General features: G+C 45.5%; 1 protein-coding gene across 1 annotated transcript; it reads right to left on the reverse strand.

Annotated features, from left to right (window-relative positions):
* Positions 1 to 4,647: 4,647 nt before the first annotated feature.
* Positions 4,648 to 26,240, reverse strand: LOC146198281 (solute carrier family 28 member 3-like). Its single transcript, XM_084591877.1, has 9 exons — positions 26,136 to 26,240; positions 23,852 to 24,112; positions 20,776 to 20,937; positions 19,078 to 19,203; positions 14,673 to 14,797; positions 11,718 to 11,886; positions 10,066 to 10,218; positions 6,990 to 7,170; positions 4,648 to 4,664 (listed from the first exon to the last, which is right to left on the reverse strand). Exons 1-9 carry the CDS (start codon positions 26,136 to 26,138, stop codon positions 4,648 to 4,650), a joined length of 1,197 nt encoding a protein of 398 aa, XP_084448003.1. The 5' UTR covers positions 26,139 to 26,240.

Here is a 26,240-nt window from a genome sequence, read left to right on the forward strand (position 1 = left end):
CTTTCTTTGACTATTATCGTAAGTTGTTTGGCATTTGTGAAGGTCCAGATCATGTTTCCGGTTACAATTCCTTACTCGAAAACGTTCCTCGACTAGACAATGAGAAGGATGCTGTAGTGGAGGGACCCATCATTTGTACGAAATTAAATCTGCCATTTCTGGCCTTCAGAGCCAGAAATCTCCTGAACCAGATGGTAATACTAGCGAATTCTATAAAACATCTTCGCATTTCTAGCGCCTGTTTTGATGGAAGTTTTCCAAGCATCTTATGATGTGGGGTTCCTGCCTCCCACTTTCTATTCAGGCCACGTAATATTAATTCCCAAAAGCAAAGATACTAATCGGATGAAAACTGTTGAAGGATATTGTCGAATTTCCCTCTGTAATGTTGACACAAAATGTTTGCCAAGGTTCTTTGATGTCGCCTGTAGCTGACCATTATGAACTTGATAGGTTCGCATCAGGTACATGGCAGAGAGAGTATATGGTAGCGTAACTCCCATAGAGGCCTGCGTACCGACTCTGAATGAGGCTTTAGTTTCCCGGTGGTCCCTGCCCTGCGAACTGTGCGGCAAAGCAAACACGTGACGTTGTGAAGTCAGAAAAGCTTGTGACGTCACAGGGACGTACTATTGGCGGGCAATTTGATTGTCTTTTTACTTTTGGACGAAAAACAAGGCCAACGACGACGGAGGCAGAACGACGCTCGGATAAGGCAGAAAAATGGACACCGTAACTGTTCAGCCAACATTACTTGACATGGATTTCTACTGTCATGTTTTACGTTAACTGAAATGTTACAGCATCTTCAACCACCTTATTACAGCATTCTTCTGCCTCCGTAATCGTTAGCCTAGCCTTTCGTCGCGCGTCACCTAAACGTATTCTGGGGCTTATTTCTTCGGACATGTTTGTGCACATAAGGGGCATTCAAGTGAATTCGGTAAGCACATGGATAGAATCACCATGGCTTGAGGGATTTCACTAAGAGCATAAATGAGTGAAGCTGTGCTGCATCAAAAGCCAGGCTTTAATAATTCACGATTATTTATATAGACTCTTCACGACAATGCAAATCTTGAAGTGTAGGAAAGCGACCACCGCTCATTCGTCATGATCTTGAAATCCTCATAACAAAATGACCTGAGCGTAGGTCTTCAAACGAAACGCGGTGAGATAAAAGGGTAAAAGATTTTGCTAACAAGGAAAGTATATATCAGTGTCAAAGAACAAAGAAAAACGAACGGAATAAGTAACACTAGCGTTAGAACACCCAGCTGTAAGAGCTTCGGTAAGAAATTCAAATTAGGATTGCTAGTACTTAGAAGTTAGTGCGCCTGAGAAGTGAAAATATCTGCGATATAGCTTCGCTCCAACTAATGTCGCCCTGTTCACGATTCCATTTTTTACTCGCGCTTCATTTGTCACGGAGAGGAGTCAGCGTGAGGCTACAAATTTAAAACTTCAGCATTTAACATGTTCGCGAGAAAGGTCCCATTGACAATAGTGTCACAGACACTATTAGGTGGCAACAGGAACATCCCTTTGATACCAGCTAAAGCACATTCAGCGAACGTTGGCGCGGTAATTCGACGCAGTAAGCAAAACACGCAACAAAGGGAGCGAACGGAAGGCTTTGCGCAATGCGACACGCGTCTTGGGGGCAATAAAATCTCATCTTCACCGTTCAAATAAAACAGATGCAGCGATACGCCGCTCATGCAGACGTGTATACGTAAAATAAGCCACCACGTTTGCGACGTGCCTGGTAGGCCGAGCTTGCCGAGCCGAGCCGCCGAGCTGTCACGCCGCATTGTCCCATCGTCCGGAAATGCGCACATGCAGCGGCAATCAGTTTCTCATCGAGCACACAGCCTTCGCGTTAGTGTAAAGCTCTACCACGACCAGCAGAACGAAATACTTACTGTTTGACAAAGATAACTCACTCTGTACTCAGCACACAACGTTGAACGTTGAACGTTGAACCGGGGCCGATGACGCACCCATACCGCGCATGCAAAACCTTTAGTCTGAGCAATATCTGAGCTGTATGAGTCTGAGCTTTGGCCAACTACGCAGCGGATACTAAATGGCCGAGAGAGGTCGTCAGAAACAAGTTAAAATATTATTATAAATACGACACGTTTTTTCTTACGCAAGAAACGAAAACTGCATTCATTCTTGTGCATGAATATTATATTTACTTTCTAGTTCTTTGGAGTAATCTTATTTTTTGTGCTTTAATATTTTACCACACAGTTCGCAGGGGCCCTTCATCGAGTTGATGCCACTGGCAATAGGCAGCTGCACGCGTTTTCTTCCAGGTAACGGCACCTGTCACATTGGCCTTGTCGGGTACGCGGTATTAGAGGCTGCAGTATTCAAACACACATCCATATTGCACTTTCAGTATCGGAGACAGTGTCGGATGAGACGGCCCGAGTAGCTCTGATTCAGATTGACCTGGTGAAGGCATTTGGTAAAATTAGGCACGATTTCTTGTTCGCGGTCTTGAAGTATGCAAATATTGGTGACGTTTTATTCAAAAGCATACGGCTGTGCTATAAGAACTACTGTAAAAGGCTAGTTGTTAATCAGGAGCTAACGAACCCAATACCACTGGTGTCTGGACGTTTGACAGGTCGCCGCAAGCCTATAGAATGCATGGCTCACCAATGCTTCCTTCCGGTGTCCCGCCGCCCCGCTGTCATGCGGCGCAGCACCAGTGCTTGTCAGGGGGGCGTCAGCCGGTAAAATTTGATGCCCGGCTGAATTTGAATCCAGGCAGCTTGCCCGTGTACATACAACATAGTGCAGGCCAGTAATCTAAGCCTCGCCCGGCAACGCATTTTTATTCTCAGCTTTTGCATCCCACAGCGTCAGCGTCGCGTCCGCGCCTTGTTCTATCAGAGATTGTTGTCTAGAAACGGCACATGCTATGCGTGAAAAGCTATTATCGGAATCGGATGATGGGGCACACCAGAGCGCGGGCACGCTGAATCTGTGCCCGCTTGCGAATGCGAGAGCACGCGGGCACTTGGACGTGTGAACAGATATTTGAACGCCAACAGAAAGGTTTTGTGGGCTCCGCAGAGATTTCCGGCCCATATGCTTATAGAGTTCAACTTTCCAAAGCGATTCGAGCTATTAGCGAAACCGTAGTGGAGGGCTCCGAACGTTATCGACCACCTGGGTTTACTATCGTACACTGCCATCGTACAGCACACCTGTGCCTTGATTTTCCACTCCTCTACTCATATATTGCGCAGGCCCAACGCCATTATAACATCATATGGCATACAGTCCTCGTTTTCAGTCTGGAGACACCTTAATTTCGTGAGGATCAAGCAAAAAATCCCGTTTAAGAGTCCTCTGGAGGACGTCCCAGAAGAAAATTGCGTCCCAGCACTCCAAGAAAACATGCTCTATGGTTTCATCCTTTTTACATAACAAGAAATGTTTGTCCCATGGGGAGCCCTCCGCTACAAAACCGCATTGCTTCTACCCGAATAAAGCCGGATCTAATGTATTGATTATCCTATGACTGTCAGCTAATGTTTAGGTCCGTCATTAGAAGAAACTAATTACGGAAGTAATACCTAAGCGAGTAGCAAAGAACATTTTCGCTCTGCTTACGTGCGATGCGGCGCTTACTGGAATATTCCTTCGATCGCACATCGCAGCCGCAACAGATCGAACCGCAGCCCGATTCAAAGCCTTAAATATATATACATCAGCACTGATGTTTAAGGGCAGCGAATGGGGCCCGATAACGCTATCACGTTGAACTCTTAAAGGCGAAGCTTAAGCGTCCTCGAATTTACTTATTTTTTGGAGCACAGCCGTGGCGTCAAAGATAGAGTGGAGACCAGAATATTTGTATTCATTGTGTTCACTTGCTGACTGCATAAACTCTATCTTACCCGGAAACCTTAGTCCTAGGAGATAGCGCTCAAACGTGTGCACAACGGCTAAGAATAATTCCAGGCGGGTCCATAATGGCGGCTAGCTTTTGAAGCTCAGTTACTTCGGCAGAGCAATAATTTGCAACTCTGAAATGCATGCAATAACTAGGACAACTGAATTTCGCATCCATGAGCGGAAAGTAACATAAAGGTATGTACGGTGGAGCGGGGCTCATCACTACTGGTGAGTTATTGTGATGATTGCGATACGAGTTCATGTCAGGTGGATGGGCTTATATCCTGCGACCTTGAAATCTACCGCCAAAGCCACCGCGGTGGGTTGCCTTGTTAGTTTAACCAGGCAAACATTCACATAGTCGCCTGATGCATGTACGCACCTGCATTATTTCATTCGGATAACGGCCATTATAGCGGAATGGTTTTGCTCGACGTATCCCCGTTCAGAGCGAAGGCCACCCAATCCTAACAGTTGCTAGCACGGACTCCTGGGTGATTGGTACGTTTAGCCGACGACGCCGAGCTTTTCAGGCTGTAGAGTAGAATGGCTTGTTACGCTTGAGTACTCAGACGCAATTAGCGATAAAACGATGAGGTATGAACATCAATTTAATTTTCACCAGTGGGGACATAATAAACAATTATGCATACCAAGTACATTATATGTAGCTTGTGTGCTAGTTAATTGTGCAGTTGCTTGCTGATGTGGTGCAACGCCCGTTTTTCAGTCGATGAGGCTGCCTGAAAATTCAAACGGAAAAAGCGATTATGAAACAAAGCAACATATATGAAAATGCTCTCGCATAAACAGCATTTTCTGCGTTAAAGAAGAGGAGAAAGAAATTTTAAGAACAATACAGCTGTGTAGCCAACTGCGCAATGCAATTATTAATGTGAGGCTGTTTCCAACGCTTGACACACCCCATGTACGCACATTACCAAGAAAATATTTCATTGTAAATGCAGTGATAACACAAAATACGGGTAACGCGCAACGCTTATAAAAGGCGAACGGTATGTGCCACGAGAATGGACTAAATGGCTTCATTGAACCAGTCTCGCTACTAAGGCGTCATCTACAAGTGCTTACAATTGCTGACTACAAGGCGAATCTTTGCTCCCTTCGTGGGCGGATAGCCCCGTGACACAGCAGAATGAAACAATATAGAAGACGTCTCTGAAGAAAAGTGGTTAGTATGGTCGCACTGTCCATTAGCACTCATTTGACGGGTGGGGGCATGTACACGAGTGTCATGCATGAAGCCCTTCCTGTATTTATAGTGATTTGGTGTAGTGTTCTTTCGAAACCCCCCTGGGATGTTTAACTATGCAACGAAATTCAACAGCGTCCGCCTTGCTGATTGATATGCGAAACTGGTGAGTATGTTTTCTCTCACCCGCGCGAAAGCTCTAATAGTTTTTTGCTTCACTTGCTCATTAGACAGTGCGTGACTAAGAATTAGCGCTGCAATGATTAAAATGTGCATATTTGCTCGCATTTACCCGTTTACAGTTCGAGTAAGGCTCATTTAAAAGACTCGGGAGAATTGTGTGCAATATAATCTGCGGGTAGTATACCTTTAATCTCTTGTCGCGTTCGCCACCTGAACCACCTGATTTATTTGTAGGAAGGGAAAGGCACGGTAACTGTCTCACTTTTCTGTGGACACCGCAACCGCGCCGTAAGGGAAGGGAGGAAGGTAGGAGTGAAAGTGGAAAGAGAGAAAGAGGAGCCGTAGTGAAGGGCTACGGAGTAATTTCGACCACCTGGGAATCTTTAACGTGCGCCAGGTTCTCTCGTAGTAGGCATGAAAGTGACTTGCAGAGGGCCAATGACAAAACCGGTCTGCGTTGTAGCATATGAATTAGCTTTTTTCCATTATACAACGCTGACAGCCCTTATAGTAACCATGCGAAACGCTTCTAAGTGTCTAGTAATGATACATGTCATGCACCTAGTTAGTTGCAAAACGTTTTTCCCGCATATCTTTCAAGCCGCAGAGGCGACTGTGTCACCGGAAGCAGCATTGTATTTGAGCACAGTGACAAGCTCAAGACAATGTCCTTTTTTCTTCGGCCTAATAATAATCGGAGACAACTCATACATTTCAAGCTTCGCAGGTGCTGCACAATAATAGCAGTAAACAATCTAGTTACTTTCTAGTAAATTTATTAGAGATAATTTCCGTGTCTCATGTCATTTTATTCGAGACAATTTCCGTAGTTTCCACCAATTAAAGGTCATTATGTCCAGTGACACGGCCGCACGATGAAAACGCACTAGGCGTGTTTCTATAGAGCGGCCGTGGCAGTGAAAACACCACAAGACCAGCGATGACTGGTGCACAGGTCTAAAGCTTCGTTGAACGACAGTGGACTGCCTGACTAGAAGAATTCGCCAATCGTGGCTCTAATATAGTCTTTTGGGAACAAATAAATATCTCCATTCGTCCACCCCCATATTCATGTTAATTCTCCAAATTCCCTCAAATCCCTGAAACTTTCCTTTTCCGCCTTCGACTAAGAAAAACCTGGAACGAACAAATTTTCTAAATAGAACATTGCAGGCGGTTTGCAGGTGCCTTCCTCAAGCCACACTGCTCACCGATGCTACGGCTGCACCAATAAAGATAAGACAAGTCGATAGCAGCAACAAAAATAACGTCCCAGTTTTACTGTTTTCAAACCTCAGTTACTGTCAGCTTTTAATATGAAGCGTTCCACTCCTGGGAAATTTATCGAACGCTCCCGCTGTAAATAACGATGAGGCCGTTCATTGCACGTCTGCCGAAGTGCTCGCCCTTTCCCGAGGCAAACTAGAAACCGACGCTAGCCGTAACTGCATCATGAGGTGCACAAGAGCAGGAACACTAGAGAAGGCGGCAAGATTAGAGAATCTTGCTACGTTGCAAATATAGGAGGACGACCACTGAACTGCACGAATGAACTTGAGCATTGAGAAGCATTTCATGGCATTTCCAGTAATATTGCGTGTCGATTTCGGCCAACATTAAACGATGAATACCACTGTTTATTAGCGTTAGCGGGTAAAATAATCCCACTCACCCACAACACAGGCGTTGAGCAGCGACGCGGTGACTCCGGCCCACATAGCGCGGAAGCCGAGACCGGCGACAGTGGACAGGCGCTCCGGGCATAGCGCCCCGAGCACGCCCAGCGAGATGCCCACCGCGCACACGTTGCCGAAGCCGCACAGGGAGAAGGTGGCCAGCATGACCGTCCGCCGCTGGGGAGGCACAGTTATGCGGTCGGCACCGATTCGAGTAAAACAAAAAGGAAAACTACCAAGGACACGACCTCTGTGAATCACGATTCTTACTACTTGCCAATGCTAAAATCTGCGGTTCCTGTCGCTGATCCTCGCTCGCGTAATCAATAATCCTATCATTTTATCTCTTATATCTCACACATACACTTTAATATATATTCGCAAGGTACCTCATTATATGAAAGACACACAGATAAAGATTGAAGCCACGTTTCAAAGGGACACTGTCCAGGGTGTGACCTTTTAAGCAAAGAACCCCAAAGCTTCAATCAGGTGCCGGAGATAGTCTGCGCCAAATGCTACCGCGAAACACGCACCGCAAAGCAGTGAAAATACAGATCAATGATCTTTCATGCTCTCCTTCGGGAAACCAGCTTCCCCGGTCTCTACGCTGGCCCGTCGAGCCGCGAGGCTGACGTCAGAATCGTAACGACGCCCATTGGGCCGTCTCGCTGGCTGACGGCTGAAGGATGAGCGTTTTCAACTCGCCACGGCTTGACTGAATGTGCCCCGCCGGGGTGGTGCAGTGGTAAGACTCCCGACCAGTGTGCCGGAGTTCCCGGGCTCGAACCCGACTACGGCGACTGCGTTTCGATGTAGGCGAAATGAAGAGGCGCCCGTGTGCTGTGCGATGTCAGCGCACGTTAAGATCCCCAGGTGGTCGAAATTACTCCGGAGCCCTGCACAACCGGCACTCCTTTCTCTCTTTCCGTCTTCACTCTCACATTCCTCCCTTTCCTTAAGGAGCAGTTGAGGTGCTCACAGAACATGCGACAGATACTGCGCCTTTCCTTTCCTGTGAACCAATTATTATTGCGTAAGCAATACTGCGCCAGGTTTCAGCCCGTCGCGTAAACCCGGCCGTTAGCCGCCACGTTTGACCTTTAGAGCGACCGCAGATGGGGCCCCTCTTCAAGCCGTTGGGTAAACCCGCTCGGTAGCCACGCCGCGCCGCAGAAGAAGACGACATAACAGAAAGAAAAGCTACGTCAGCTCTGCTTACGCAACCTACCGGGCTTAACTAAAGCTAAACCCCAGCTAATTTTTTCGTCTTAATAAGTCCTTAAATAGAGCCAGCTTCAAAGGATTTCACCTTATTGCTCTTAAACCGATCTTGTGTCTCTTAGAATTTCATTTTTTAAGAATGAGTATGGGACGGAAAAAAAAAGATTCATCTTTTATTCCTGATACGTGCACACAACGTTTTAAAAATCAGCTCGAAAAATAGCAGAATACATCTATCTATATCACAAGATAAAAATACAGAACTGCTGCTCTCTAATTTCGCATTGAAGAATGTCGTAATCATAAGAAATTGTTTTGGGCGCAACGATATAAGCACCGTTTCTTCAAATGTCCCCAAATATTCCGAGGTGTTAGAGCATAATGTAAAGACTCGCGCATGAGAAAAAAATTGTTTCTACCTGGTGCTCCATATTTCACGATAGCACGATAGCAAAGGATGAACTCTATGCGCATCTGCCGTGAAAAATATGCAATATTTACTAATGCATTATTAATATAAACAGCGCGAACACGAAGACAAAGGACAAGATAAAAGAAAGCCACAGTACAAGCGCTGTTACTAATGCGTTAGCGTTAGAGTTAAAGGCCCCGTTCGCGACAAAATCCGCCGACGGCGTCGTTAATGCGTTCGCGATGTGAGCGAAAAATAGCGAGCATGGCTCTGGCAGGCGGTTGCTGCAAGCTCACAGGGATGTGCGCTGGCTAGGCAAACGGTTGCTTCACGTTACGTTTTGCAGGAGCTGCCAACTAAGGCCTCCACTTTCATATGGGCGGATGATATGAGAATGAGCCCGCCTGGACCTTTGCATCCGCGTTGCGCGTAGGCCACACAGGTACAGCCTTGTAGAGCCCAGGGGTTCAGCTTCTGATCAGTGCAGTGGCACTGATTTGGAACTAGCGGCGATTCTTTCGATTGGACAGAACAAGACAAAATTCTTTTTGTCATGAAGAGATTAGGAACACTAAAAATGCATTACAAGCCGCACGAAGTGAAACAGAAGCCGACCCCTTGGGTTCTATACTTTTGAAAAAAAAAAAAAAAAACTGTACATTCATGCTGTTTGGCCAAAGCAGGGCTTCAACGTGTTGGGTTGTAGCTTACGTTATCAAGTCATACCTTTAAAGGCAGGGCTTAAAAGTGCCCCATATTCTTTTCCCCTACAACTACGAGCGAGAAATCAACGCTCGCGATTTGTATGAAGGCTGCCATACTAATGCGGTAGCAGTGAGGTTGTCGTTAAGTAGAAAACGCAGCTAGGTGCAGTGACTTGAGAATCCTCGCTCATCGTGAGGGTCATTAAATCAGTGCCAGTCTCTAGTTTGCTTCAAAAGAAAAGTTGTTTAGTTAAGTGCTAGGATTAAACCTCACTTTCTCGAGTGGCTAGCCCGGGGAGGCTCCGTTTAAGCAACGAAGGAACATTCATTTAATGAGGATAAACGGAGGCCTTGCGCGAGAACTTAGTCTCGCTTAGCGCATAGATTACAGTACATGAGCGCACAGTTATTAAGTCGCTATTTTGCACTTATTATTGCCCCTCTCTAACGTTATCGCGTAACACGTGTTAAGGTTAAGTTAGGTTGCCTCGAAGTTTGCTTTAAAAACGCATTTCATCCTTAGATATGCTGTTCATTCTATTTGAATTTGTAACTCGGCGGAAATCACTCCGCGAGGCACGTTTCCGAGATGTTGAAGGAATGGTGATGTGGTGGCACGAACCCCGCCATACACTACGAGGTAAAAACATGACTGTGCTTGTGATCCTATAATTATTTAAGTATACGTCAGATACGTTATTAGGTTAACGATAAACTTAATCAGGTACCCACCTGAAGATTTTTAAGATTCTTCATCAGCATGATGTAAGCGACAAACTCGTTCGAGACGACTTTTACGCCGACCAGCCTTCCGAAGATGAAACAGTCTGTCGAAGACACGCCCATGGCCAGAGACAATGGAGTCATCAGGTAAGCAAAGGCTACCTGATGATAAAGAGTAGGGCAGATATGACGCCTGAATATAGTAAAATGCGATTGGTCCAGGCATGCATAGTTAACGTATGCACTTCCACATATGTTTTGCTAGATATGAGCAGTTGAGGGAACTCTGAGGATTTTAATAACCTGATAAAAGCGAACTGCCTAATTATCGTTTGCTTTGGATTTATTAGACCCGCAGTTGTACTGCACCTAGCCAGTTCAGAAGCATGACGTCACTCTTATTTACTGTGGGAATCTTTGCGCATAATGGACGTCTTAGACAGCCCTACCCGCAGTCATATTTCAGGAATCATTGGGCTGAAGGCATTTTAAGAAACTTTCTGGCTTCACACTAGACAATGCAATAACGTGGTGTAAAGGGGCAGGTGGACCGCACGCATGATCTTCGCAAAATGTTCTATAGTCGGGAATGCATCGCCAGCATTCCTGTGCCAACCAGCAACCTTCTACGCGCTTGTTTACATTTGCGACCTCATTTCGTGCCCTAAACGAACGTGCAGTTATCGAAAAAGACTGAAACAGATCAAGAGGCACTGCTCAGGCGCAAGGAATATGGTAGTCCATCTCCTATAAGCAGGCTTAAAGCCTGCTTTGCTCTGAACTGCGTACTGAACTCGCCGCTTTGGCGTTTTTTTTTTTTTTTTCTTTCGCAATACAACACTCCGCGAACTTATATCGTCCAAATAAGACAGTGATTTTAGCAGCTTCACGCTACAGCCCCAGGGAGGCCATCAAGCAATGGCCACTAAAAGTCGAACATACTGGGAAAATGTTTGCGCGGCCGTGCACCGTCTGATAAGCTTCAGCTCCGTCATCAACGTAAATACTGCACTTATACTGTATCGGTTTAGTAGGAGTGCGCACTGTCATGCGCTCAAACCGACAAGACGTTCGCGCGTACAAGTAAAAAGCGACGTTATATCACCTGGCAACTAGTATTCTCAACTACGACGAGAAACCCACAGGTGTGAAGTACCCGTAACAGTATCGCACCTTCATTTATTTTGGCCACAGGTCACTGCGCCTGAACGCCTTGCGGGTAGAACGGTGCGCGGTTGCTGCACCTCGTCTGTTCTATAACTGGCGCCAACAATGAAAGCTGCTTGTATAAGTATAAATAGAATGTGCTTAGCCGATCAATTGCAATACAATTAATTTTTGTGCAGTGCCGGCGAAAGGTTCAATATTCTATGCATGATCGAAATATTATGTAAGAAAGGAGAGTTATTATTATACAATATTCTAAGAGAAAAAAGTTGACTGCAGCATGTCACAATGCACATTCCACAGCTTGGGAATGGCCATTCCTTCCTACGCCTTTCCGGCTACGAGTCATCCCTAGGGAGCTGAACCCTTCCCATGGAGGGTTCGGGCCCCCTAGCCTTCACTCGACAGCAAAGAAACAAAAAAAAGTGTCGCAAGTTTTCTTATATTTATATATATATACGCTACTGTACTTAACAGGCAGGCGGGATGCTTACCTCGAGCGTGACATCGTTCATGCCGACGCTTTCACTAAGCGAAGTGACCATGCTCTGGAAGGTCCTGATGCAACCCAAGAAGGATATGGCCAGAGCCACGATGTTGCCCAGCACACGAATGGCTCGGCGGCAGCCCACCACGCACGCCTCTAGCATGGACGCCTCCGTGCTGCAGACAAACCGTGGCAATATTACACGCGTAAATAAGTTTGTACGCCGATCAAAAACGCAGAGAACCGCATAATGGCGAAAACGAAGTACATAAACCCAATGGAGCGCATTGCTCTGTCCTGTACTTCATCATTTATCTTGCCATCTGAATGACTAATGAGCGCACAAACGTCTTTACCTAAGTAATGCTGCACTAACTATAGCTTCAGCACAACTTTATTTAGAGAAGGTACATTTTCGTGCAGCCCCGACATTTTTCGCTATTTACGACGTTGTTTATTTCCACCTCCTGAGCACCGCCTAAGTAATTCTCCTTGTCGGCATGCCGGAGATATGCATGGTGTTCACACTGAAGGCCGTAGCTCATTTATTGGCTCCTCGCGGAACCTTGAAGACGAGGTCGCTTTTTTGAACAGCTGAATATATACTTTAAGAGAATTCAATGAAGCGCATAGGCTTAGCCTCATTCGTCCTACCTAAGATTTCAATGAGCTGTGTGCACAACGAAAGTGGGTCATGCAGATCATCGTGCTTGCGTCAAATTTGTAGGTTCGTGTTTTAGGCATTGTGAACACCGGTGAAACCCATAGTTCTAAACTAGCTTAATTAGTGATGAGGGCTAAACAAATCATACTTGGAATGCAATTCACCAGTTCTGACACAAAAGGAGTGCGATAAAAATCTATAAGAAGTGCGCATGTCGCTCTGGAGAGCCAACGTTATCATAGAGGCATCTTTGTAGCACACTTGCCGCGGCAAGTGCGGTCTATATTAAGAACAGGAACGGGCAGTGATAAAAAACGCCTAAGGGTCTTTATTCCCAGACCTCAAGTTCCTGAAATTATACCGGAGCCCGCTACAGACTACTGCGTAGCTGAAGGCGCACGAATTCATTACAATCATAGAGTGGGCCTTGATGTCCAGGCACAATATAACAACGTTGAAGAGCGCGCAACATTTCTGTCAGATGTATAATTAAGGAACCCTCAGCCCCTAGTTTTCTTTCGAATCAAGCCAGTAGAAACTCTAAACCTCTTTAAACGAACCATGTAATTAGTTCACCAAGTCTAGAAAAACTTTGCGAATGATCAATATCTCATCACTCGTCACCGAAATCAAGTGTTTTTAATATAGACCTCGAGCTAAAGAGAAATTATTAGACCATAATTTAGCCAGCCAAAATAAAGACGAATGCAACTGAAGCAAATAAACAGCACAATATAGTTAGCCAGATATAAAAACAAGTCGAAATAAAATAATTGGCTGCATTTTCAAGCAATGCGGTGCGGAAAAAGAAATCAAATGGAAAATCATCCTGAAAACTCACTGTGCTTGCACAGTTCAGCGCATCAGACCACCTGAGCGTCGGTCGTTTTCCCTTTTTAATGCAATAGCGGTTACAGTAAGCTTCTACGGGACCATATGACTAATTGACCACTTGACTATGACTAATCACCTTTGACCTTGAAAGCTAGACGTTTGATTCTCAAAAACGGCAGAGATCGCGTGATAGGCGCGTGATGACGTCAGCTGAGCACGTGCTATTAGAAATACCAAATATACAGTCATCACACTTACTTTACCACATTTAGACGCTGCTAATTCTAATTACGTCAAAGAATGACAGATTACATACTTATAGCATAGCGGGATCAGCGAACCACGCGCCACCAGTGCGAAAGCACTGATTGGACTCCACGCAGCAGGCGGGAGCTCCGAAGTCTGCGGCGGCGCATCACGGTTGGGCATAGCAGTGTTAAAATATGTTTATTCAGCGAGTCTTGCCCACACACGACGCGGAAGTTAACCATAGCGTAACACATACGATAAACCAGAGAGTCACGGAGGGCACTGAAGAATTGTGTGCTTTGAAGGTGAAAGCATTGAATAATGTTTAATCCAATCACTATAATCTACTGTAGTTCACCTTTATACCTCAATGATTCCTCCCAATCAACTTAATCCACCGTAATTCATCTATATGCCATCGCAATTCCACATAATCTGTCAACTGCAACTTTTCAACGTAATCCATTTTAACAATTCACTGGAATCCAATTGAATCCATCTTAATTCACAGTAATCCAGGATATCAAAACTTATTCTTATGTAATACACTTTTAGTCTCCCGCAATTTAACCTATTATTCTAAATCCAACATGATCGAACTTAATGCACAATAATGAACTCTTCATTCGCGGGCAATGCATTAGAATATACCTTTAATGAACCGCAATGCATCGTAATAAAGCTTGCTTAATCTACCTTGCTCCAACTTCATTGAACGTAATTCATTCTACGGCAATTCATCAGATTCTCTGTAATACACGGCACTAAAATTCAATCCGCCTAAATCCGCCGTAATCCAGCGTAATTCGCTCTTAGTGTACCGTAAACCAGAAACTCTACTATTAATTCACCTCAATGCACCGTAACCCAAATAATTCGATTTTGTATTACGAGGTGAAATGGGCCAAGAAGCTTTTTCGGATCTGGCGCTGGTTCCTGATTGGTCCCCTGGGGGATAACCCCACCGACATGTTCAACCCGTCACGTTATCTTGCCACTTCTGGCATACAGCAATGTCGGGGTTTGCTATAAGAAATATATAAGCCACATAAGCCCCACCGACATGTTCAGCCCGTCAGGTTCTCTTGTCACTTCTGGCATACAGCAATGTCGGGGTTTGCTATAAGAAATATATAAGCCACATAAGGATTCCGCCATAAAACAAGGGCCATCTGGGAAGGAGGAAAGGAAGCATGCGAATTGGGGTAGCGGTACCAGGCGAGCATGTCGAGGCTGGTGTAAGGGAGCGGCTCCTGGGTCTCCGGGTAGAACAGCTTGGAGCACAACAGGGACGATGGCACACTCATCAGGCAGGCGGTGAGCAGGTAGTCGGCGCTGAGCTGCGCGCCACAGGCCACAAGGAAACTCACAAACGAATACGAGCTCGGGCATATTGCATCTAAAGGTATCATCGTTTCTTCATGAAATGCACAGCAGTTTGATTGCATGGTCTCATTGTATGTTTGTGAGTGTGCAAGAAACACAACCTCAGGCTCACACATTCTCAGGTAGCACAGAATCATTTTAATAACACTAATGACTTCCTGTTTACGTTTAAATAAAAGTAAACGCCCATGAAAAAGTTCCTCTTCAAAAGCAAATATGCGACGGAGGTGTGCCTTGTTGATAAAGGGATATGATGTAAGTTTAAAGAGTGGCAACCAAAATACAAATGTTGACAAAGCCTACTCTTTAACAGCTGTGACTGCAGGAGGGTTGATGCTTGCCTTTCCAGGCCTTTGTTTACTCTTCTGATGGGTCACTGACCGTAGAACTTGGATGTAAGAGTAGGCAACTGTTTAGAGAGCGGCTAACATTCTTCTCATGTCTGCTGAATGCACCGTGACTCAAGTAAGAGAGTCCCGCATGAGTGTGGCTGGATTTTCAGCACACTAGTTTCCTCGAAGTCAGTCTTGTGGCCACATGCCTCGTAGTTTCCGACCCTCGCGCTTCGATCTCTGTTCGTTTGTCTAACATCCACTTTATGCAGCTTCTTTCTTTCTTCAGGGGAAGTTCTTGGTTTCGCCAGAGTACGACGCCGAGCACTTCGAGTAGGGAGTCTTGTACTCCAGTCTTTAAACTTTTTCTTTCGGAAGACGGTCTTTTGGGTGGAGGAGGAGGCATTCGATAGTGGATGTCGGTTTTTTGTGTCGTTTATACTACTTCCTTTCTGCGAATGTGGGCCAAGGTTTTACTGACGGCTTTTATATAAGAAATGAAAAGCATTTTTGCGATTGTATGTGCTTGGGCGAGAGGTGGAAGCATTTTTTGCTTATGTCCAGTCTTTTCAATTTTTGGATGGCATGCTGAATGACGAAGGTGGGGTATCCGTTTCTTTTTCTTTTTTTTAAGATCCGAGTGAACTCTGTTCTGGCTTTTTTTTTTTTTTTCGGTATAGGAGACTTTGGTGCGTCTTCTCTTTTTCTTACGGCAAGTGGCTTGAGGGGAGTGGATTGATTAGGCACGAAGTAGGGGTGCTGTCTCATGTGGGTTGGCTTCCTGGAAAGCGAGAAGCCTAAACCTTATTCGTGCCTTGTGAGAAGAACGTCGAAAATTGTAAGGAAGGCCTGCTGCGCGCGCTCGACGGTGAGCTTTAAGGCTGGTTCAGTGGAATTGAGCCTGGAAAGTAATCTTCTAGCTACTTAACACAGCAACACCTTTTAGTGGGGACTGAAGGTGTGAACCGCACGTCTCTCGATGTCCTGCATCGTTAATTAACCATTGTGACCTGAATGGACGCCCCAAAGCAGTTCCTCTTGATTTGTCCTTGAAAAGTGAAATAGGTGCTTCGGAGGCAAAAATCAAAGATAGCATACTTCGTTGGTGCTCAGTGGTATGAGCTGTGCAGCGCTGCAGGGTCATTCCCATAATGCAGATCCCATCGCATCGGTCATCCTCTGCAAATGTTTCGTCCACGTACCCGTACCACCGTTTTTGCCAGCTAATTTTTTTCCCATGCCACAGCTGACTGGAACGGCCTTCCCCACAATATTGATGCCAAAACATGTTTATCAACATTTTCAAGCACTGCAACGTCCTACATTTTGTGAACTCCACCCCTTATGTAACATCACTAAAAGGGATCTTTAAGGAAAATAAAGTGATGTGGCGTGATGTGATTAGCGCACAGTGAGCGACGGACGCTGCCAGGGGCGATGGAGCATGGTTCAGTAATGACTCCATGTCAAAGGAGACCAAGATTTTGTCATCATCATTGGTCAGGTGCGAGACAAGTTGGACGAAATGTCCAGACTCCGGAGTGGCGCACGTGAGTTGGTGTCTGCGCCGAATGGCGCTAGTACCTTCTGAAGGTAGACCGAAAGGCGTTGGCAGGGGATACAGGTTGAACTCCGCGATTTGCCTTAGAGGGCTGGCAGGTTTGTGAATTTTGGACAAGTTACATGTACGAGCTTGGAGGAAAGCGCAAGCTGCAACTCGCTCACAGTCACACCTGATGAAGTTCAGTAGTTTTTGAAATTTTCGTTTTTTTTTTTTCAGCTTATCATTTTGGTTTCTTTTATAACTTCAAGTTACTCTAGTCTTCAACGTGCTCAAAATATTTAAGTTACTGTTCATGAACAGAAGCGCGACGCACGGCGCTAACACGTATGTACACCATTTTGACAATTCTAGCGCCACTCTAAAAACGAATCTACCCCCACCTTCAGCCGCCAAAAGTAGCACTTCCTTCCCTGCCGTAATAAACGCACCTCTTCCATGCACCACGTAGTCACCTGATACCGATAATAAACGAAGAGGTGACCATTTTCAAACATCACTACAACTACATAGTAATATTAGACACCACACTCATCCTATAGTTCTAAATAAGTTCTAGTTGTAACTGCAAAGTAAAGAAAATCCTGCATATTTTGAACCATAAATACCTCTATTAATCCGAGAACGAACAGCAATCGCACAATAGTGGCGGTAGGTTCACTTATAGGATAAGCAATGTTATAAGAACTCTAGCAACTAGCTGCACTTCCGCCTGGCTCTGGACGCAGCGGCCAGTGTGAGCTCTGCATGTGTTATCTTGAGATACAATTATGGGGGGGGGGAGGGGGGGGGGGGCGGTTGCGTAAGTTATACTTCCAGTGGGAAATAAAATTTTGAATACACTATCTAGCACGGAAACTGAACTAAACAGTGTTCTTTGTATTATCTAAATTCCTACAAGGCAAGTAATTACTGTACCTAGCTTTCTCTTAAACTTTTTCTTACGCGCCAAAATGCTTCCTTAATAATTTAACCAGCATAATCAACACACCGCTAATTCGCCCCCCCCCCCCAAAAAAAAAAAATAAATAAATAAAGAGGTCTCCAGACAAAACTATTACCATCAATATTTGAGCATATATACTTATATAGAGTTAATTATATTTAAGAAAAAAGGACTGCTTCAAAAAAATTTAGGTGATACTGTGAACCGCGAGGCGCAGTTCGCGATTAACTGACGCTATGCTTGACCCGTTCACTGCGAGCGAGACAGTTCCTGCGCCTTTAATAACTTCTCTAAAGCATTTTCCGTTTGCCCTTTACAGCATAAACATCTACTGAACCCGCAGCATGCTCCCACTGCTGATGGTTTCAGAGGTCTTCATCAGCTAGGGTCCCTTTGCGTTCAATTCGAGACAAACAGCAGCAGAAAAGACAAGAATTGCCTTCCTTGTTCTGCAGATTGTTCAGCAGGTCGCAAAAGGAGTACGATAGACAGCGAGCACAGGAACAACCATTTCGGAGCTTTTGATCCATTGTTATTTGCAACTCTTCACATCCATTATAGCTGCTCAAGTTAACGCATCGGATGTGAGCGCGTGATCGCCTCATTCCCTTGTTGTGTCCGCCGGTGAGCGTTCAACAAAGGTGACGGAACTAAACAGGGATTGCTTTTTGTTGATATACCGTATTTACTCCACCCTCTTCTTTTCACGATCACGATGCCAGCAATGAGCGGAATTCGGAAGGGGGTGCTTATAGATTCAAAATTCCGATTTATCCCCGCCCACCCTCCCCTGTTTCTGTTTTCACTTCGTACACCCTGACGAGACGTGCGCGAGAAATAACATATTATTTGGCAAGCATCTGCAAACGCGATTACAGTTCATTTGAAGTTCAAGTGGTGGCAGCTTTCTTCAAACTCATGCCGACTTGTGTTACGGCTTCTAAGCAGCTGACACCAAACAACGCAACTCGGGCCGATGATGTCTGTGAAACCGGCTGACCTCCACCGAATGGCAGCGGATTCTAGGTACACATGACAACACGCTGACAGAATTATGGGAGTAGCATTCTGCCGGCTTTGTCGTTCTATGCTGCCAACCGTGGTGTAGTATCGGAACGCATCAACACAAAAGGCTGGAGATCGCGTCCAGAATGCCATCAGGTGAAGCTTAGAATCAAACATGGTATTCTCTAAAAATGGCGTAATCGACACATATACGTTGCTGTATGCTTATTTAATGACACAGCTGTGCTAGGTCACGTGTTGTATATTTTTGCGCACCATGTAAGCGAAACAAATCATTTGACACAAACGTCAGCCGGTGACGTCGTCGGTTTTCGTGATAACTGCCAGACAACTAATAGCGGAGGGTGTTAAAAAGAAGGAATTGCGCACCCCGAAGCCGACCAGTGTGGCGACCACAGCGCCGTTAATGGAGGAGAACCCGCTTGTGAGGATGCTGTGCAGCTCTGCTTTAGTCAGCGCAGGGAGGTACGGGCTCAACAGCTGGGATGACTGCGTCTGCGTGTAAAAGCGGACGACTTGCTCAGCTTGTTCTGCCATCTCTATCAGGAACAAATAAAATGGCAATAAAAGAACTTAAGTGCCAGCGTGAATAGACCAGGAAGACGATTACAGTACTTGGTAACGCGAAAATTGAGTGAAGCACCTAAACCATTGGCGATCGAGTACGGGACATGCTATGCCAAGACACGGCAGCGCCTGGCCTTCACTAGTGGGAGTGTATGGGTTTCCAAAGTTTTTGCGTTTCGTTTTCCAGCACCCATCGTGATTCTATTGACAAAACGCGATCGCAAGTCTCAAAGGTATACATACCCTTCGCAGAAAAACTCCACCTGCATTTTATTCCGCAATATAGTGGCGTTAAATATCGATCGATTCGGGTTTCGTACCTTTTGTTGTATTTCCTTTCAGTGCGCACGTTTCCCCAAAAAGACGTTTTCGTACCAAAACTAAATTTTATGACAAATGTTTTCTACATTTTAAAAAGAATGCGCTTGCTGCTTGCGGTGTTTGAAAAAGTTGGAACTTAGCATTCATATGATCAGTATTAGTGCAACCGATAAACGCCCAGAGCCCTTCAATACTTTTACTGCTCGTCACATTTCGCCAAAAGTTTGATATAGAGACAGGAGTGCCTCGATGAAAGGGAGCGCGCGCTTCGAAGCAACGTATCTCAGGGCATCGCAGCGGAGTGACTGCTGGCGCTGTACGGCACATGTCGGTGCGGAAAAAATGTGTATAAATATACCCACGAATGTTGATAGCGTTTTCGAATGGCATTACTTTGAAAACAGTTCGGGAAAAATACAAACGAGGACAATTTAGCCTCGATTCCGGCGCCTTGGAGCGAGAATTTGACGGTATATATCAATTGCAAATTCGTGTTGTTATAAAAATATTTTCCGTGTTGCTGGAGCATCATGTGTAGAAATTTGTAGCAGATTCAGTGTCTTCCATGTACGCTGGAAAATGCTACCCAAATTTGGAGATCGTCAGTGAACTGGCCGTACTGAATAAGCTTGGACATCACTTTGGTAAAATTCTGACAAGGTTATATTTTACGCGTCCAGGGGCCAAATTTTGGGCCAAGTTGTTTCTCGGGACAACAATCCTCAATACGGCGGGGATCAAGTGCTTAAATTGTTCACGTAGTACGGATGAAACCGTACTATATATGAGAGACAGTGATCGTTTGCGCGTGTGCAGCCTTGTGTTCCCTGTTTCTCCCGTGTGCACCTAGTTTGAGGACACTACTAACGTAGAGTCGCCGCTGTCGAAAAGGGGGAGGGGGGGGGGGGTAATGCCGCGTGCGTATATATATGTATATATAATCATGCAGAGTAAAAGGAGTCGGACGATTTATTACTTTTGGTTCACTTTCTAGCTTTTTTTACTTACCCTGTTTTTTCTTTCCGCACACCCAATCCCTATAATAGGGAAAGCAGGAGCATATCGGGACCAAAGTGGCACATTAATGCCACCAAAGCACATGTTCCTGGCTTTGTGGGCGCGCGCGCATTCTGCCCATGGGCGCCGAGGGAGAATCGTGTCCTAATGTCGCGAACTCACCATGCCGATAAAAGCGTTGGCACCGGCGCAGGCGGACTCGCAGATCGTCGAGCCCACGAACAGGCTGATGAGACCCCCCACGCGGAAGACGATCGCTTGCATCAGTCGCATGTAGTAGAGAAGGTTCACAATAGACCCGACTAGAAGGACCACCGGCAACACCTGCAGTACCAGACAGGTTTTGATGAAATGCTACACTCCACGTGCCCGCTTACTATACCAAAATGTTGGCGCATAAAACGTAGACGCCAGCGTATGAGCTGCGATATTTTGCCCGCCTCTGGACCGCAATACTGGGTACAGATTTTGCCGAAAGTAACCATGTTGCCATTAGCATTTTTCTTATAAGGAGACTTGCTGTCGCACAGAGTATTGTGGCAATGATGCAGGTAAGAAGTACGCAGAACGTCCGCGAAGCCTTCAAAGGCTGGCGACTGATGCGTTACTGATCTTCCACCGGCTTGCTCTTCGGTTGTCGTGACACCCCGATTACTTTCGCGCAAAGTGGGTGCTTGAAATGCAATGGTCGCTAACGTTTAAAACATCATTGCCGTCAGCGACGACGAGAAGTCTGCAGCGCATGACTGACAATTTTGTTAGATTGCATGTGAAAAAACACAACTGCACTTCTTTCAAATTCGTTGCCTTGAGTGAACGCCAACAAGACGCGCGTGAAATGTCGATGTACATTACAAATTTGCGATGACTCATGTTGTGAGCGCACTTTTTGAAGATCTCAGAGTGACCACGAAGATAAATAAAGGCGTATATTATAATGCTGGGTAAAATTTAGGTGCGATTTTTAGTAGTTGCGCCTTTAGGTTGAATTAGGGAAACATATGCTACAACCAGTTTTGTACGCGTTGCAGAAAATAATTAACCGATTACAATTCAACTACATCATTCAATTTTTAACTGATTATTGCAGTGCATTACAAATTTAGAAATTAACTGGTAATAACAGAGCAGTAACCGAATCCAAATTGAGTCACTTTTCTTCGAATTTAAGTGCCATAACACAGATATGATCAAACTGCAGTAATAAGGTAGTGCGGCTTGCTTGAACTGTTTTTGCAAGCAGGTAATTTTCAACGGGAGTTGTCATTCAAAGTTGTCACTGATTTTTCAACCTTTTATTGTGAAGACATCAGTCGCTACACAGAACACTTTCTACAAGTAACGGTCTCAAACTCGTATTGCTCTGCAGGCGGGATAACAATAGTTTGAACAACAACAACTTGTTTAGATAGCAAGAGCCAGCAAAAAAATACAAAGAAAAATAGAAGCTATGCAGTAGACCACACACTCTCATTCTCTGTGAGAAAGAAAAGTCACGTGTGCTGTCTGCCCCCTAAAAGACCGACAGTCACCACTTCATGATAGCTCTGGTAGAGGTACTGAAAGTGGAGAACGATTACTTATCCTCAGTAACTTATCCTCAGAGCAAAAAAAAAAAAAAACGCGCATACTTTGAAATGAAAAAGAAAGCGAGTTTCTAGGCGCCCATCAATTGAATAGTATAACAGCAGCCCATCCAAAGTGAATTAACGCAGCTTACGGGGCCAATATCTCTTCATTTCCATATAGAACGCGCACCGTCTTGGAAAGGAATTTTCTTTTTTTTTTTTAGGCGGTTTTAGTTGAAAAATAAGGCTGGCCGTAAAACTGACTCGTAATGCTGGCACGTACTTTAGACAAAAGGTTGAAATTTTTGCGGATGGCGGCCTGTATCACAGATCGCCGCGGGCCGCTTTTTTGAGACTACTACGCTAGAAGGTAGGGCGGTGTTATACCGTACGAACATCTCACACGTTCGCTCATAGTTGTGCAATGCTTCGAAGCGTGTTTATATATCCTCTTTGAAGTGCTGTACTTGGTTACTGGGGCTATTACTAGATAGGCGCTGCCGATACGACCGCTAAAAAGCTGAAGCAATCGTGTCGGTGTTTTCTTTGAACTTCGCAAGCGGCTTCTCGATTGAAAACATATCAAGGCCGGTTGAATTCTTCGGCCAAAATTTGGTGGAGCTTTTGACGTCTCTTTTACTAAACATGTCATTTGACCTTAAACCACGAAATTGCAACGCATCGTAACAGAACTTACAAACTTACAAAAAGAACGAATACGGCGGAGAGCTCTACATGCTATGCAGCCACGCGCAGCGTCGTGCGATCTAAACATTTGACGTAATCACATCGTCACAGAAGCTTGGCCGCTATAGCCTTTTCAGCACAAAAGCAATTGATAACTGGTAATACAATACAAAAATAAAAATGACTGAATCACAGAAACGGCACTGTTTGAAAACAGTAATCAGTTGTTTAGAGAATTACTCACAAATGTAATTAATTACGCACAACTCTGACTACAAGTGACGCATTTCTGTTTTAAGGACTGCCACACTTTCTCTACGTCTGGCTGGCTGGTTAAGGCAATCCGCTACAGAGCCAAGGCCACGGAATCAAATAGCAACCGTCTCACCCGCATTTCGATAGGAACAGAAATGAACGCCCGTAATGGTTCGGTTTTGGGGTTTAACGTCCCAAAGCGACTCAGGCTATGAGAGACGCCGTAGTGAAGGACTCCGGAAATTTCGACCGCCTGGGGTTCTTTAACGTGCACTGAACTCGCACAGCACACGGGCGCCTGGCTTTTCGCCTCCATCGAAAAGCGGCCGCCGAGGCCGGGATTCGATCCCGCGTCCTTGGGCACAGTAGTCGAGTGCCCTAACCACTGCGCCACCCCACAAATTGCATTTGGACGAACTGAAGTCGGATGCATCCACTGGGGTGCCCTTCATTACACATTTGCAAGTTCGACACCTTATAAACTACTTATCAAACCATATGCATTGCAATCCTTCACATGTGAGTCACGCTATCCGAGGTAATCAAGACATGCATCATTATACATCGCACACAGCGTTTAGAATCCAACCTTTTTTCATTTCGCTTGTTCTCTGAGGACCTGTGAACGGTGACCTACCCGTTGTTTCCGAACTATGCTACCAACACTGCCTCAAAGCGCTCCCGACCTATGAGAAGAAACACCGCTGCAGACTATCGCCAACGCTCACCTGGAAGGCAAATATGGGCTGCAGGCGGGCGTACTGCACTACAGGTTCCTCGAAGTCGGTGTAGTTGAGCAGTGCGCTCACTTTGAGGCCCATCGTCAGATAGCTGAAAAGGTACTCTGAGCCGTCGGCCGCGTAGCTGAAGAATCTAGTCACGAGGCGGGCGACACACGAGAGCACTGCCTTGCCGACCGCCCAGCGCAGGAAGACGAAAGCGATGGCATACTGCGCCACCAGGCTTCGGGACACCAGCACCCAGTCGATCTGGAGCGGTACACCCAACATTTCTTTTCATTTGTTATCGTGCTCCTCAGTAACAGACTGTGGCAGCTTACGTGTTTAGTTTTGGGAGCTTCAGCGGCACACTAAAGCGGAAGACGACGGTCAAGAATTATGCCCTTGTAATATTTCTATTCCAGCAGAAACTTGAGGGCGCTATGGCCTTGAGGCAGTCGCGCAAAGGGGCATGAATTCAAACAAGAGCTCACCTTTGGTACTTTTTAACCCCCCCCCCCCCCCCCCCACTTTAGCCACTGCAGAAAAAAAAAACACATCCATAAAAAACTGAGCGCATTTCTGTCATTTTGTTCTTGTTTATCCTGGGATTCCTTTTGTTAGAAACACAGCTGGTTTTGATAAACTGATGCGGTTCAATAGCGACTGCATTGTAGTACGCAGTAGAAAAAGAACCTACACATATGACCGAGAAATATTTATTAATTAGGGGGCATACAAGATGTTTTTTGACCACATTATAATGTTTACTTTAAGTTGCCTACGGGTTTCTCGGCAGAACATCTGAATTAATTGCATGAAATAGTGAAAGAATAATTTCATATGGTTAAATATTTTATTAATTAATGCCTGAGTAGCTGCTTAGCCTGGCGTACGTGATGATCCCACTCCCGGAAAAAGAGGTGCACATGCAAGCTTCCACGGCGCTACAAGCGAATCGGAACAGCGACAGCGCGTCCGCAGGCCGACCTATATTCCACGACTGTCCCATCATCCGACACTTGTGTGACTGAACATTCAGCCGACATAGCTTCACTAACACGACTTCCCAGGTTGCCTGTGACCTGCTGCTTTGAGGAAAACATCTCATTAAGACGATTTCTGACAAGCACAGCAACAGATCACTTCGGTACTGACGCGGGGGGACAGCTTTCACAGTATAAAAACGAAGCATAAAACATGTAGAGTGAACAAACACTGGGCGAGGAGGACCAAAAGTAGAGGGGCTACTGACGACAAAGACAAATGAGCGAGTGCGGATAAAACATTCGTGCTACGAGCTGTTGAAATTCATCTCGCAATTTTCCACGCGCTTGGTGTATGCTGACGCGTTCCTTCAAGTGACATATTTCTTTAAACAATATTGAAGTGAGTATGGAATCAACCGAGAGTTATTGATAGCTAAAAGTTTATTTGTTACTAAAAACGCAAGAATAAAAGTGATATGCATTGAATACCGTTACGTCTCCCGGCTGCTCATGTGTGATAGGACCGGGCAAAGAGCGAGTAAACTATCGTTAACCTATCCACAACAATTTTTGTTGACGCTCGCCACTTACAAATTTACCCACGCAGCAGTAACAGAGCAGGCTAACCCACAAAAGCGACACTTATGATTCCTCTTAATTTATAGCTTCATTTCGTGTTTGCTTCTTTTGGTCCTATGACTGCTTGCTGCTCTTTGTTGCACAGAGACAGGTGGATGACATTGCACTAACTATGGCAGAGCCACGCCGCAAATTACTTTCTTAAACGTACACCATTCCCAGCATTACTTATGCGCGGCAGCGTTGCTTGGGTGCGAAAAACTGGCGGTGCATGTTCGCAGCGAATAGACTTGACTGCACGCATAGGGCAGTTAGCGATGGCACCACGCCCAGACGCTGTGGGTTGCCGTTTACTTTCGCTCCTCCTGTCTTCCCTCACGAGTGACTCTGCGACGAACTAAAAGGAACTTGTGCTTCTAAAACGAAATAAAGTGCTACAATCTGCGACATCAGTTCATAAAAACGACGCTCTTTTGCATAGAATAAGTCACGACGTTTCGCACCTAGCTGTATAATCATCACATCGGAAATTCTCCTAGCACCCAAATGCGTAAATGCAGGGCGCCATCTATTGTGTTTTTTTTTTTTTTTTCAGGCGCCACTGCATGATGAAACCGCAACAGTTAACAGTGCTGATGAAGATAGAAACTTTCCCCCGGCGGCATAAATGTGCGCATAGCAGCAAATGTGCAGATGCACGCAGCAGCATGTCCCGCCGAACGTACCATGTGCCAGTCGGTAGACGAAGCGATGGCAATGATCAGCGTTACGAGAACGCCACCGAGTGAGTTGAGTCTGAAAATGCTAGTCTGAGCGTCCAGAAAGACCAA

The sequence above is a fragment of the Amblyomma maculatum genome, chromosome 2 (assembly GCF_055883805.1).
Source record: "Amblyomma maculatum isolate TAMU_Amacu chromosome 2, ASM5588380v1, whole genome shotgun sequence".
Classification (NCBI taxonomy): Eukaryota; Metazoa; Arthropoda; class Arachnida; order Ixodida; family Ixodidae; genus Amblyomma; species Amblyomma maculatum.

Bases quoted from the DNA above. Each gene is read 5' to 3' on its own strand.
- LOC146198281 (XM_084591877.1), bottom strand. The intron at 11,887-14,672 runs GTACCGCTACCC...GTTTGTCTGCAG, and splicing joins AGCCTCGACATGCTCGCCTG to CACGGAGGCGTCCATGCTAG. The intron at 10,219-11,717 runs GTAAGCATCCCG...CTTTATCATCAG, and splicing joins TGAACGATGTCACGCTCGAG to GTAGCCTTTGCTTACCTGAT.